The 16,170-nt window shown below is 37.3% G+C and overlaps 1 protein-coding gene across 4 annotated transcripts in view; it reads right to left on the reverse strand.

The window, feature by feature from the left end:
• The window catches only part of csmd1 (CUB and Sushi multiple domains 1), a 1,478,446-nt gene that overhangs the window by 464,734 nt on the left and 997,542 nt on the right, over positions 1–16,170 (reverse strand). For all 4 annotated transcript variants that reach the window (XM_062969106.1, XM_062969107.1, XM_062969108.1 and 1 more), the window contains one exon: positions 8,114–8,191. In XM_062969106.1, the coding sequence (XP_062825176.1) occupies positions 8,114–8,191 (78 nt within the window). The remainder of the gene's footprint in view (positions 1–8,113; positions 8,192–16,170) is intronic.

Below are 16,170 nucleotides of genomic sequence, written 5' to 3' on the forward strand. Positions count from 1 at the left end.
AAAGTAAAAAGTGATTATGAAAACGACGGAAAAGATAACATGTTCTCTAGGCAGTATGCCTGGATTTTTTGTGTGAAATGTTGCTGAATGTTCCAATAGACAGAAAATGACATTGAAGCTTACCACACCGCCATTGTATCATGGCTATGATACAAGACGTTGGCTGGCAATGTTACCATCGTGGTAGCAGGTGGTCTATGAAAGCCATTGGCATTGTGTGATTGCAACACCTTAACTGTGTGATGCTGCACATTTGGATGGGTGCTGTCACTACACCCTCTTGTCATGCCACCTCGCCTCTTTGTTTTCAATATTTTTTACAGGCAAAAAAATTATAGGTGAAAAAATAAGAACAAATACAGAAAGGGAAGCATGGCAAATACTGTCACAGAGGTGCTTGGTAAATCTGGAGACCATGGCAGAATCGGGGCTACTGACAGGTTTTCCCATCAATAGCCCCTGATGGATTCATCACATGGAGGAAGTGGAATGGCAATGGGTATTGCTAATGTGCCAATTCTCCATGTGATAAAGTTTCAAGTCCACACTCAACTTCTCAAACTGCCTCTTAACTGCTGCTTTTCATCTACAACATTTAAATGTTAATAATAATGTGAGTCATTGAGGAAATGAATGAGGACAAGTATTGTATAATGAGAGTATATGTTGATGACAGCAGTCACAACAGATGTAACTGGGCATAATGTTGTTAGCTCAAATGCTGAATCTTAGCAAATCTTGTTTTCTAAATTCAGTGAAATCTCATTTTAAGAGCATCCCAACTTAAAAGTGTAAGTTTCAATCCAATTTTAAAAGTAAGTTTCAATCCAATATGGAAATGCTGCAGATCGAACCATACACAATGATAGTTTGTTCTAGTACTAAATTTTGGGTCCTCCCTGTTATTTTGTCACTGTATAGACAAGATACCTGAATAACAAACAAGCAAGAACAAGAACTTATTATTCAGTACATCACAGGGATATTATAGCTCCATGATTTATCTTCAGACTAACATATTGGTTATATGTATAGGAAATAACTGATGAAGGCTTAATCACTACAAGGATGATATTCTTCCTGCTGTTCTCAGTAAGACTTTTATTTACTGTCCATTCTTCCCAACTGTTATGATGATAAAAATTCAGAGCAAAGTAAATCAATATTTATTTGCTATGCCATGAAGTCAATACATGTGTTTTCCCCATATGTAAAAAAAAATAAAAAATCCCACAGATTTTTATTTGTTAAAAAATGACTTAATACTTTCAGTTTCACTTTCCTCTCAGATTATTTAAACATTTAAGAAAATAAAATTTTCTAATTATTGTGATTATCTATGTAAATGGTATGTAAGTATCAATAACTCAAAAGCAAGCTTCTTCATTTGCTTCTAGTTGCAAGTGATGCTTTTCTTCCCAAATACATTTTGACAGCCATTCTCTTCCTAGCTAGATTTGTGAATAGCACTTTGAAGGATATTTTAGATCCTGCAGTGACAGAGGCCTATTTTCCAGAAACAAGTATAATTTACTAATCTGATTTATGAAGCAATTTCCACAATTTAATAAAGTAGCACTGCATAATATTATTACATAGGGATGTGTATTATCATTGAGAATGCAAAAATCTTTAACACTTGGGAAAATCTGTATTATTACATTTTATGATGGAACAAAGTAGATCAGGATAATTATCCCTCTTGTTTCATTAAAGCATTATGCAACTGTGAAAGCATAATGCTGCTGTTATTTTTCCCACTATCAAAAGCTATTATATTACAAAACAGAATTATGATATTAGCTTCCCACCCACTGAGCTAATAGTGAATGATGTGTGCTTTTTGCATTTATACAAACCAGGATCTAATCAGATGGCTTGGGATACGGGTTATAGTTATTAAGAGGGAGAGATCTTTTAAATAGAATTCTGAAGAGTGCCTTCACCAAATGATACTTTTCAAGGCTTTTTGGGAAGGCCATAATTGTCAGACTAAATTCAGAGGAAGGATCCAGTCATTCATGCAGTTCGTCATTCAGATAAAGACCACATGCATTTAAGCCTATGGTCTCCCTCAGTGGCCAGTGAAGTTATTATATAGCCATCTACTCTCTTTCAAGTATTTATTTATGCCTTTTATAAAACTGGGATTTGCACCTTTTGAAATTTTGAGCAACGTACTATAATTAAAGTCCTTTTTTTTAGACTCAGAGGAGGTGCATGAGCTTATATAGACTGAGACTACTTAATCAGAGGCAGCTTCATTGATCTTCTACATAACAGAATGTTTGACTTGTAGAGCTGGTCTGGTTACAAACACTTTGTGGAACCCAATCTTGTACACATGGGTTTCTCCCTATATAATAGGATTCTTTAACCATTCTGATGACAAGGTGATAAAAATGTGGACTCTGCAAGTTTGAGTATAAGTTGATTAATCTGTGGTAGGTTTTAGTCCAAACTTTAAAGGAGTTATCCAAGGTATGTATTGGAGACATAGGCTTCACCACCTTAGGACATCAGCTTCCCCAGGTTGCCATTGACGTTTTCAGTTTTTCTCCTCAAAGGAGCCCTGAGAGAGTGGAAATAACAGTCCTTCTTTTAGATTCTCCCAGGACAGACTAAACTATCACTTTTTACCTGAAAAAGAGATGGTTCCTTTTTAAATACTGTACTTTAAAGTTCATTAAAAAGAACCTTGCCCTTCTCTGTGTAGAGTGGCCAAAAGCCTTTTTGAATGCCTTGTTGGAAAGATGACAGTGTTAGCAAATAGAGGCAACTCACCCTGAGGTCAGACCGTGCTTTCACCTCTCCAAGTAATGACCCTCAACTTATCCACATCCATATTTTTTTTTACTGCAAAACTGCCCTTGAGTAACACATGAGGTCTATTTACATACAGATATATAAGGTAATTGCTGTTCAAGTGATGAAAGCTGTTTCATCAGTTGGATGAGCTCAATGGATTCCGAACAACTAGTGCAAATTTACTGCAAAGGTATTTGGAGTTCACTTACTACTGTGCCACTGTGTTCTTTACCACACACAGGGGATTATGCAAATGTCTGTTTAATAGACACCAATAAAATAAGTGCTTTATCCAAGCTAGTATTAATTATAAAAAATGGCTCATTCTTGTTACTTTTATGTCTTTGTGAAGCTGAAATGAATGTCATATATGCTAATCAGTACAACATTAGGAAAAGACATTATTGAATGAGTGAATGGATGAATAGAATATTTTAGTAAAATAACCTCCTTTATGTAAATAGATTAGCATTTCATATTTGAAATGTTTCTCAAAAATGTGTACTCTGTTCTTTAATGACTTAAATGTGCACTTTGTTCAGCTATGGATGTGTCTGCAGGATCAAGCACATTTCTTTTCAGCATATTAATAGTGGCAGTGAATAATATTTCTGTGGTTCACTTAACAATGTTCTTATCAAACACTCACATACCTTACATTTCACACTTAAAGAGTCTGAAACAAAATGTCATGTTTGTAAATGTGTTCAAGATAGAATCCCAATAATACTATCCTGCTGTTTATCTCACACTGCAATTATACCCTCAATAAATCTTGAAGTAGACCTTTCTTACCTTTACAACAAAGCTTTTAACCAAATTTAAAAAAAAATGACTTATCTTCAACTGTTGTGGAGCTTTAAACTATAGAATCATTTACTGTGATTCAAGAGTTATGTGAAGTTAAAGCATACAAAAGCAGTTATAACGATGAAGTCTTAATATTAATTTTTGGTTAATTGCACTAAAATAGCATTTCTCATACAAGATATATCTTTGGAAACCATAGATCACAAGAGTAAAGTAACTAGTTTGGGGAAACAGAGCCAAGTAAAATACAATCATGCTGTCTCCATTTCCAACACAGAAATGATCTATTAAACTTGACGGACTTAAGATGAACCTAGATGCTAAGATCTGTTCCCTGAAATCAATACACATTCCTTCCAGCAAGGAGAGAAATGCGATTCAGAAAGCAAACTTACAAATTAAACCTGCACTTCCAGTGACCAAACCCAAAAGAAAGCATGATAAATGCAAATAAGGAAAACTATGTGTTATGAGAAACAATGACAATTTTCACCACTTGAGAGCACACTTTTGCAAAATACATGCTATTAGGATACAATTTATCCTTTTCAGAGGGGACTGGACTGAATGACACTTGTGGTCTCTTCCATTTTCACAATTTTATGATTCTATAGTCAGATTCCCATGTAAACTCCGAAGGTCATTGGATACAGTTGGGCCACTCTCTCTATCAGTCTTACTTGCCTCGCATGTTTTGAGGATAAAATGAATGAGCAAGAATGCTGAATACCAATTTGAGCTCCTTCGAGGGAAACTGGGATGTGATTTGTTATTAAATAAACATGCATCATTGCATGTTATATTGTGATGAGTATATCACAATGTTTCAAATGTATAATTTCTCAGGTTTGCCAGTCCAGCTAAGAGAAAATGATTTGCTATTGCTTCCCTCTCACACACTTTCCAGCATAAAAATAAACGTGAAAAGAGGGCAATGGCAATGTGATCCATTCCTTATTCACCTCTATCATAAAAATCATGTGAGCCATTCCATACACAAGTCTACCATAGAGATTGTAATAGCTGCAGCTAAACTTTGGTGGCAGAGGCAGTAGCAGACAAATGGCTTGTGGTGTGGCACTCAATAGCTTTCATAATATCTTGGTGACTTACCTTTCACTCCTTTTTCCCACATTTTTATAAATGTACCAAGTTATGTATGTTTGGGAAAGACAACAGAAGAGAAGACAGCTTTATGTTGCTGCTGTAAAATTGTTAGAAGTATAGAAAACTATTGTTTTCATGCTTCTTGATTGTACAGGAAGAATAAATGAAATTAAAGTTCCCAGAAAGAAACTTGATGGCTATTTTAAGCCAATTTTCACCTCACAAAGAAAATATTGGGACGTCTGAACCTGGTGTGATGTTTCTAGGAATTGTATATTTTTCTTTGCCTTGACAAATTGATTTAAGAGGGTGAGCAACTTCAGCAGCTAGGTTCTGCCCCAGGGTCCTAGGGATGTTCTGAGGCACTGCCAAAACCAAAACCAAACCAAAAGTATTGTGTTGTGACCTCATCAGACAGCTGGCTGCAGGAGGTGGCAGTGCTCTGTTTGACCATGAGGTGTGGGAAATCTGACACCCCATGCCTTACATCACCCATATTGCCAGGAGGGCAAGTGTGAGCATGCATGGAGTGCACGTTCCCCCCCCCCCATAGATTATGGCTGCATAGGAAGCATTCTGTATTGCCGTGGCGGCAGTGGCGCACCGATTCCACCCTCCTTCACCCATGTAGGCAGCATGATATCGTCTGGTCGGAGGTGGCTGGCTCCATTGGTGACCGTATGATGAGGTAATTGGTTTCGTTATACCCACTTTCTCCCCCAAACCAAGGAAAGTGTCTTACAAAATGCAGGTAAATGCTTTCCCAATATATTGGACACTTCTGCCTTGTGACCTCCTAACGCCAGTGACTCTTAATTAAGACTTATTATCTAGAGCCGTATCAATCTGATTGCAAACCTGGTAAGCTGCAACTTTGGTCTCCTTGGTGGGAGACCACAAGAAGTGGATAGAGTGATACACTCTTATTGATTCTGCTGGAACTTTCAAAGGCTTTGGCATTATCAAGCATGATATCCTTCTGGGTTGCCTCTCTGGAATGTTACTTGAATGTAACTTGAGAGCAGTGGTTCCTCTTGAAGGGATTTATTCAGAAAACTTTTCCAAGTGATACCTGAATAATACCCTAGTTATTGGTCTATTACGCAGGGTTTGATACTGTCCACCATACTATTTAATGTATAAATGAAACTGCCAGGAGAGCATATCCAGAGTTTAGGTATGTATCAGTACTTCTAATATTGAGTGACTCAGCTTCATCTCCATAGGTCAGTGGTGCTCAACCTGTGGGTCCCCAGATGTTTTGGCCTTCAACTCCCAGAAATCCTAACAGCTGGTAAACTGGCTGGGATTTCTGTGAGTTGTAGGCCAAAACACCTGGGGACTCACAAGTTGAGAACCACTGCCATAGGTAAACTGCAGACTGATGAAGTTTGAGGTTTTCCTTCAATTCTGCATAGTGGAGCTAAGTAATCTGTGGCCCCCCAGATACTTTTTGGGTGCAACTACTGTCATATATTACTATTGGATATACTGATAGGAGCTACAGACAATCTGCATCAGGAGAACCAAATGAACTCTCATTCTATGATAAACTCATCAGTGATTACTCCAAATACAGTCTGAATAAAGCAGGACAATGTATACGCTCTCAGGCAAAATTATATTGTAACACTCACTTTAAGCTTTTTCTATCCTAATACACTGCATTAGTAGTAATTTCCCCCAAATGGTTAACTGAACTAAGTAACAGCTTTTCCATCACTTCCCTCGTGCATCCAACACTGACTCAGTAGGGCTACCCTGTCCTAAAATTAGCTATTTTGGCATCAACTGCTGAGTAACACAGTGTGTGCCATCAATTCATCTAAATGTGTTACAGCAGATCAATACTGAATCTGTAAAGCCATTTGTTCTTTGACTCTACATGGCAAAAACATCGCCTTAAAAATAACTCAATTTTCTCCATCTCTAGGACTAAACGGAACATCAACACTATAAAAGTAAACATGCAGCACAAAAGAACAGAACATTTGAAGATGTTTCTCTTTATAGGCTAAGATAAATATATGAACATTTTATTTTTAAAGGACCTTTCTCTCTATTGAGATGGAAGAAATGACATCATGAATGCCTATGGGGTAAATGGCTATTTTACAGCCAAATTGTGGTTGTGCTTTTTGCCGGAGGAGAGGTGGGGATGACGCTACACTCAGCAAGTCAAAAACTGATCACGCCTCATGGCAGAAGCAAATACAACCCATAGCATGTGAAGGGTCTAATACAGTCATTACACATACACAGATTTGCCTACCTCTGAGTTATATATTTTAAATTTAAGCATACAAATACAACAAGTAAAGGCAATATGCTATGTTAGCATTAAAGAAGCCATGCTTCTAGTCTAAACTCCCTTTACACGTGTATAACAGACAGTGTTCTCTTCTTACATCTCAGAATATATTTGACACTGAAATCCAGACATTCTCAAATGATGCACAGAATTGAAGAATCCTATCACTCAGATGGACTGTGCTGTCACTTTTTATAGCACCAGTCTGCATCTTCTAATCCTGCCTTGAAACATACCTTTCCCTTTAAGACTTTCCCTATTCTCCCTCTACCTCTCTGCACTCTCTCACACAAATAGTGTTGCTGCCCAAGTGCATTTAGTTTTGTAAAATACAAGCAACTGTCACAACAAAAGGAGGAATAAGCAAATTACTTGAAAAATATCCAAGGGAAAGACTTTATGAAATTGGCAATCAGGATTAGGAATTAATAAAAGGTTTATCTTCATTAGTTGATTGTTGTCATTAATAATTCATTCGGGTGGAATGATGCATATTGGTATCATCCCCGTTTAACAAAATATAATAAAATGCTTTTGGAATCCACAGCAGATTGTGTTATAAATATTGTTAATAGCATGTCATTTATTCACTTTCCATAATTAAAGCAAGCATCCTACAAATTAGACTGCAAAAATCATAGACATAAGCTGCCACCTTTGGAAACTGCAAGATAGAAAGCACACAACTAGTTGTTTACATAGCACAAGTGTATATACTCAGAATTCAATGGGGATTTATCTAAAGTATTACAGGTCTGCAGTTTTACATTTTACTAACATGCAATTCATGACAAATAGCTGCTAAGAATGGTCATATTATTTATGTAACTGAGGCAGACATGGCCATAAGCATCACTCTGAGTCAGGAGAATAAAATTAATTGAATAATTACCAAGTTGTTTTCCTTTAGCTCCGTGAGGCATCTGTCTCCTTCTGACTAATGCTAGACCTGGCCTTGTCTGTCAACCCGCCTTCACTACATACTTGGTTACAAATTTACTCATCTGTGTCATTTGGATGTAATACTCAAAGATAACCCATAATCTTTTAGAGAGTAAGTGTATGTTATTGACTTACAGACAGAATTCTTATGGTTGCTATCTTTATTTGGCAGCATCTTGACTCCTCTTGATTTCAGCTCAATTGCCTTTTTCACTGTAAAAGACAAAAAGACAGTTTTCAGTGAGAAAATATTAGACATGTACACTGCACAGATGCATGCACAAATCTGAAGAAACACTGAATGAGCAGAAGTTACCGTTCTGCAGGTAAACATATCTGCAGGATATATTTCATTATATCACAAATCTTTGGAAGCAATATTTCCTGTGCCAAAGGTTTGCAGAAAATATGGCATCCCTCTGTACAAAGCATTTGGAAATGAACACATATATTAACCATCAAGTCCTTTTATTGCAATGCAAGAATTAAAATATCACATTTTCATAGTTTACTGGTTATAAATAGACAGGTGTCATGGCAACAACAACAACAACAACAACAACAACAACAACAACAACAACAACAACAATTTTATTTTGGTACCCTGCCTCCATCTCCCCAAAGAGACTCAGGGTGGCTTACATGGGGCCAAGCCCGGGTAATTACAATAAAACAGGCTAAAATACATATTTAATATACTTCATCAGAAGACAAAAATACATCAAAAGAAAAACACAATTATACACAATAACATAGTACAAATAAAATAGTGACAATAATATAGTTAGACATAATTTAAAAACCAGAGACCAGAACAAGAGTTAACAAATTGAACTGGGCCAAAGTGCGAGGAGTGTATATTGTAAGCTCAGAGGATGTGGTAGATAAATAAAGTGCTAAATTTAGTAGGAGACTTGGGATGGGGTAGACACAGTAATTATTTCCAACTGATAGAATAGAATGACCTCAAGCAGTAACTTCTGAAACTCTAAATCCATCCTTAATGAATCTCAGCACAAAATATCATACCAGATATCAAACATGTTTGTGCAGGGGTGTATATATCCTTTTCCCCAATCAGCAAGATTTTTGTCAATCATCTTTGGTATGGGATGTTATGAAATTTTCCAAACATGCTGACCCGAACATTATATAATCAAACCTCTAAAAGTTTTCCTGTGGGGCTATTCAGTGCACTGCCGGAAGCTCACTTATATGATTGTTTGGTCATTTTAGATGAGGGAGAATGGAAGCAACAAAAAGTAGACAAGAGGGTTCTTTCTGTTTCCCATTTGCTATTTTTCTTATCTGAAGTCATCCCAAGGTTCTTTCCTTTCCAATAAGCTCTCAAACCCAAGCTTATTCTTTACTTAAAGAAAAGAAATGCTTCGGCCAGGATTCATAGGGTGACTTGCAACATGACTCACATAGCCTCCTATAAAAAAAACCCCAAACTCAAATATCAGAGTTGTACATTTCTTTAAACAACTAGCTGCAATGAAAATAGATGGCTCATCATGCAAAGAAAAATCTACTTAAAATCATGTAGGGGAAACTAACTGGAATCAAGAAAATTACTGGAAATACTGGATGAGAATAGGGTCATGAATTTCCTTCATCTCATTCTATGTCTTGTTTTGTCAAACACACTCTCCAAAACTCGATATCCAGTAAAAAGAGACAATCAGTGTACTATTACATTAACTGAGAGACAGAATTCTATACAGACAGTCCCCAGGTTATGAGCAAGATAGGCTTTGTAGGTTTTTTCTTAAATTGAATCTCTATGTAAACTGTATGTAAGTCAGAACAGGTACATTTCTAAGTGTAACTGCCTATGCTTTGGGAAGCATAGGGAAGGGTTAACACCCCAGTGTGTTACTTTTGCTGTCTGTGCCTCTGCTCAGAAAATTTCACCTCACTTTCTGGCCCTGTGATAATTGGATTTTTTTAAAAGGCTTGTTGTGGAAACAAGGATTGGTAATAAAGCTTCAATGGAGATACCTTTTCCCCATGATAACTCTTCCAGGAATTAAGAGAGACAACTGTCCACTTTTTACATGATCCTCTCTGAAGAACATTACTGATGAATATATGAAAGAACTACACAAATGACTCTAAGAATTAACCACAGATGTAGAGGTCAAAATTCAAATAGCCACATCCCAATAGGCTAAAGCAAGCATTTTGCATTTACTACTACACAAATGAGGCAATCCTGAAAGACCTGTTGTGCCAAGCAACACATTATTTGGATATCTGAATATTTGGACTCATCGGGCCATATGCCATCAGCACTCCAGGCTGTGTGAAAGATACTACCAATTTTCTGAAGTATAGTCTATTTACATCCTCCTAGAGGACACCATCCTAGTTACTATAGATTGGAATCCCCTATGCATGAACACCAAGGTGGATCTCAAGCCATCATTAATATCATCCTAAATGAAGCTACAACAGACCTAGCATTAAACTATGCCACTTTGTACTTACTTAGCTACTTTAATTTGGGGGACAAAATGTACCTCCAAGTCAGTAGTACTGCCATGGAACCTGTATGCAAACAGTTTCATGGTTGACTTGGAACAATGTTTACCTGGAACTTGTACCCCAAAAATATCTCTCCTCTACCTACATCTTTGTTATTTGGCCACATGGAAAGCAATCACTTGAGAAGCACTACTATTTTAACAACCTCTACCTTGCCAATGACATAGGTGAATATAAACATTTCCCCTGACATTAAATCCAGTCGTATCTGACTCTGGGGGGTTGGTGCTCATCTCCATTTCTAAGCTGAAAAGCTGGCGTTGCCCATAGACGCCTCCAAGGTCATGTGGCCGGCATGCCTGCATGGAGCACAGTTACCTTCCCGCCGGAGTGGTACCTATTGATCTACTCACATTTACATGTTTTCGAACTGCTAGGTTGGCAGAAGCTGGGGCTAACAGTGGGAGCTCACCCCGCTCCCTGGATTCGAACCACCAAGCTTTCAGTCAGCAAGTTCAGCAGCTCAGCAGTTTAACCTGCTGCATCACATACCACATTAAAAATTCACTTTTTTGACACCATTTTGCAGTTACACAATTGACTTTTAAGTACAGTGCTCCCTCGCTAATCCACGGTTCGGGTTCCACGGATTCGCTGTATCACGGATTTTTCCATCTGGCTCGCCCTCCCTTTGCCGGCACAAAAGGGCCCAGCTTGAGTCACGTGACCCGGCCCGCGCTTCCTCCTCAGCCGCCTGCAGGCAGCACCAGTAAGCCCTGCCTGCACCTCATCGCCCCAGGAACAACAAGGAAGACAGAACAGTATGTTTAAAGAGGAAAAGAGGGAGGGAGGGAGGGAGGCTATATTTATTGAAATAAATATACTGCTGCTATATCACGGTTTTCCACTTTTCGCAGGCAGGCCTGGAACCTAACCCCGCGAAAAGTGAGGGGACACTGTCCTGCATTCTGTTGATAACTGACTTATGTTCTCTATTTTTTCATCAATTACATCCGTTTCTCTTTGTAGGAGCATTTTGCTTAACCTTTGATAAATATAAAAAAGGAAAAGAAAACATTTGCCAAAATTTGACAGCAATTTTTTTAATGGGTGAACATTGCAGGCCTTTTTACAGGTTAATTTCGGATTCCTCATCCAAGTACCGCATTTCAGCAAAGCTGCATTTAAATAAATGGCACATATTCCATTAGAAAGCCATGAAAATCCGACAACTCTAGGTTTTTAAAACCATGCTGACAGTTTCTATCAATATGTTTGAAGTGCCTCAACTGGTATTAATGTCCTCATTATAAAATTTCATAGGAAACATAAAAGCATTATTGTTGTTTTATGTTATTCTGTCTGTGAGAAACAGAGAGGGCGAGAAATTACAAGCCTTCACCACATTTCCCTTCATCACAATTGCTCAATTTATCTATTGCAATCTAAGAGATGTTCTTCTTGTTTTTCATGGTAACTGCTCATTAGTATTTCCTAAGCAGATTGATTATCAATGCTAGGCTTCATATATTGCCCAAAAGGTGATAATTTACTTCTGTATTGTGCTGGAAGCATTGCACAACATTGCTTACATTTTTCTCTTGTCATGTATATAAGAGAAAGAATCACAATTTGTGTACATCAACATGCATGCAGACATAGGCACAAATGCACCAGTCCTCCAAGGAAAACCTTCTGAAATAATTAGAAAATTGATACCAGATGGAACTTGTGCCAAAATGATAACAGCAACACACATTAATTATGTCACATAAGGGATTTTATTATTGTTCTGGCACTAGATAAATGTGGAACCTGAAGGCTGCCTCAGAGGATATGTTATTGCATTAAACATACTATCAAACAAATTTTAAGTGAAACTTTCAAACATTTTCTATTTACATTTGTAAAGTTATTCACCAGTAGAAGTCTCTTTATGAGTCACTCCTTAGAATGACATAATTCCATTCATGTATTGTGAGACTCAAGTCTTCAATATAGAATGTTTTTTTTTTCTTTTGTTCACCCACCATCATATCGATCCATATCACATGGTAAAAGGAAAGGATTTTATGAGGCGGCTTCCTGGTTAACCCCTTTCTCACTAACCCATCTCCGTTCATCCTGCATGCTTCTTGTTTCTATGTGAACATTCATGCCCTACATAAATTGCCACACATGTTACACTGTAGAAGCTAGTGAGGGAAAGAACATTCATATTTGTATACTCTCAGATTGAAAAACATCCTGACAGTCAGAAAACCCTGTCAATAAAAAAATAATATGAATTCTGCACAATTTTTCCGTGGGCCATGAATGACCCAAAGTAGTGTTGAGGGATTGCTGTGTGGTAGAAAAAGGGAGGGAAGTGTTCAAAAACCTGTGTTCTGTGCAAAAAATTGGTTTCCTGGGTTGAAAACACTGTTTCTCATAGAAAAAACTGGTTTTAATGTCAAAATAATTTCCACAATTTTCTTTGTAACACATTGTCACATTTGAACATGAAGATAATACTGCAAAGATATATTTATTTCTTGGACATTATGGAGAAATGTACTATACTTATTGATTCTTGCAAGTAAGGATGAATGGACTTTCTGATGATTGAGACACATTTACATACATGTATATACCACTTAGGACTTGTCTATACCAGCCCTTTAAGGTAAAGTGAGCCAGAATTCAAATCTGGATATTTAGACAACTAGATTAACCCTGCATTAAGTTATGTTGGATAACTTTCTTCCTTTCTGATATCAGCAAAAAGGCCTAGTCACAAGCTTTTCAGCTGGCTGCCACAGCAACAGGAGCAACAGTTGAATCCTCTGGACATTATCACTATTGTGGGTCAGGGGCAGCATCACAGCCAGCCTGAAGCACTTCTGGTGCTGGATTTTTATGTAGGTGTAAATGAGCCATTAGATCTCAACATTCAGAAAGCTCTTGATCAACAAATAACATACATAATACACAAAGTAGCATAGACTCTTTTTGTAGAATAAAAGCAGGAAGTCTTGCATAAATACACTAAGGACCTCATCACATAGGCTTTAAACCGTTTCCTAGGATGCTGTTGGGACACAGCCATGACAGAACCTGTGAGAGCCCATCACATGATGCAGACCTACTTCTGGCAGGGCTCCGTGCAAGCTGTATCTTGGCAGCATGCTAGACGGCAGTCCTGAAAATACGGGTGACTCATGTTCTCATTCACTAAGCCAGGGGCAGCGCAGGATCAAGCTGGGGATAGACAGCTTCCAGCATGGGATGGTAAGGAGGCAATGCAGGACACTGCCTCACTGTTTACCCCACTGCCCCATATATTCACCATGCTGCCCCACAGATACCCCCACTGTCCCTGGGCTTAAGGACTTCCATGTGATGAGGACCTAAGTGTCCTGCCCCTAAAAACCAGCAGGCCTAGAAGCATATGGCACCACAAGATGAGCTCACAGACTAAGGAATTTAATTTTAATGATGTTAACTATATTTAATTATATTTTAATATTTGTATAGTTTTAGGTTTTAGATTGTATTATATTGGTTTTATTGTGAGCCATTTTGAGTCTCTCTTTCAAACAGGAAAAATGGGATTCTATTACTACTAGTAATAATAATAATAATGAAGGTATATCATTCAAGTAATCAGGTCCATTTAATATAAGTTATTTACCATGTCTAACTGATAGCTATAAAATATATATGACAGAAGTATAATATAATAACTTCTACAGTTATCTTAAGGCAATCTACGGTAAGTTAGTTTTCTGAGCTAAATAATTTCCTGAGCTTCCAGAACATGTAAACAAGTTTGTACTGTATGCAAAAAAGAGCAAACAAGTAAAATAACAATACAAACACTTTTATTCATAATTAATATATATAATACGTTTTAAATAACTAAACAAATACCAAAGTTTCACTGGATTCATGTTGTCATTGCTCATGGTAGTATTCAGTGTATTTATAATGAAAAATGGCTTCACTGCACTTCTGAATATATAGTTTAGCATTTTTTAAAAAGCATATCAAAAAAGAGAAGAATGATAAACATTCTTGAATTTATGATAAGTAATCCCAAAGAGAAGGATTTATGTTTTTGTAAAACATATTAATATACAAGAAAAAAAGCTTCTTACTTAAATTTTCATTCTGTAGATAGATTTTTTAAAAGAAAACCCTTTGAAACTGCATTAGAAATGAACCTAGAGAGAACTCAAAGTATTTTATACAGGAAATTTCTTTTAAAAATCTTTTCATTGGTCTTTTGCTAGCATTATTGGTCTTGATAGATTAAAATACTCAATAGCAATTTGAAGCTTGATTTACATGGAAATCTCTTAAGGCTTGTCTAAAATAATTTAATCAATTTTGTCAGATAAGCTATTTTGATTTGTATCAACAAAAATTGGAAACCAAATACCAATTCTAAATTTATGAAATGTGTTCTTCATATTTGTCTTGCAGTGGCAGTAGGATTGATCCAAACTGGTAAAACAAGTCCATGGGAAAATAAGACTTATACCTGTTTCAATGTAGTGGGGGCTCCAGTGCATGTTAAAGATCTAGTGAGTTAAATCACTTCCAAAATGTAAGGATCATGATTACATTGTTCTTCTCTATTCAAAGCAAATATTTCAGAGAGAGTTTGAAAGGGGACAAAAATGTTTAGGTACAGCTTTTTTTTAAAAAAAATCAACTATACTTCAGTTAATGAAGAGGATGTGTTCTTAGGCATACGTAGAAAAGACAGATAGAGGTTCTTACACCACAAAAAAGAAAGAAAGAAAGAGTAGTTCTACAAACTTTCAGCAGACTTTTTATTCAAAAACGAACAATATGTACATGTGAACAACTGGATGAACTAAACCAGGGGTCCCCAAACTAACGGCTACATGCTGAACGCAACCCTCCAAAGTCATTTACCTGTCCCCCGGCCTAAACTTATGGTTGCCCTAACTCTAAAACGACTTGAGACTGGAAAAAGAGGGCGGTCAAGAAATTATTATTATTATTATTATTATTATTATTATTATTATTATTATTATTATTGGCTGTACCTGTCCACTCGTTGCTGTGGCCCAATGTGGTTCCATGAAAAAACTCAGAATAGAGTTCTTTCTCCAACCCTGGACCTTCCACAGATATATAAAGAGAAGCCTCCAACAGGATGGTAAAACATGGGGCTGTCTCCTGGCTAACATCCTTGCTGCTTGCAGTTTCTGAAGGTGCTCCTGACAACCTTTCCGTGGCTAGGACTCAGAGCCTCAGCCTCATGTAACTCCTTGTGAGTGGCAAGGAAGCAGGCCTACCCTGCCCTTGTGGCCTCGCCCACACCAGTTGCTAAAGGAGACTGCTTGGCCATTGCTTGTGCCATTGCTAAGGGGTGGACCCATCTGTTACAATGGGTGCTAAAAGAGGAGGGGTGTGCTTGGCTGTTGCTAAGGGGAGGAGGCATCTGTTAGGGCGGTAGTTAAGGGAGGAGGAGACTGATTGGCCGTTGCTTAGAGGTATGATTTTACCTTTCTCAGGTGTGTCAGGTTTGTGAGAGTAGGTTTAAAACACTCAGCAGTTCTAATGCTATGTTGTATCCAAATTTCATAGCAATTGGTGGAGTAGTTTGGAGGATATGAGGTCTCTCACTGACTGACATTACATTTTAATTTATATAGATCATTGAAGCCCCACAAAAGCAACTATTC

The sequence above is a fragment of the Anolis carolinensis genome, chromosome 1, assembly GCF_035594765.1.
Source record: "Anolis carolinensis isolate JA03-04 chromosome 1, rAnoCar3.1.pri, whole genome shotgun sequence".
Classification (NCBI taxonomy): domain Eukaryota; kingdom Metazoa; phylum Chordata; class Lepidosauria; order Squamata; family Dactyloidae; genus Anolis; species Anolis carolinensis.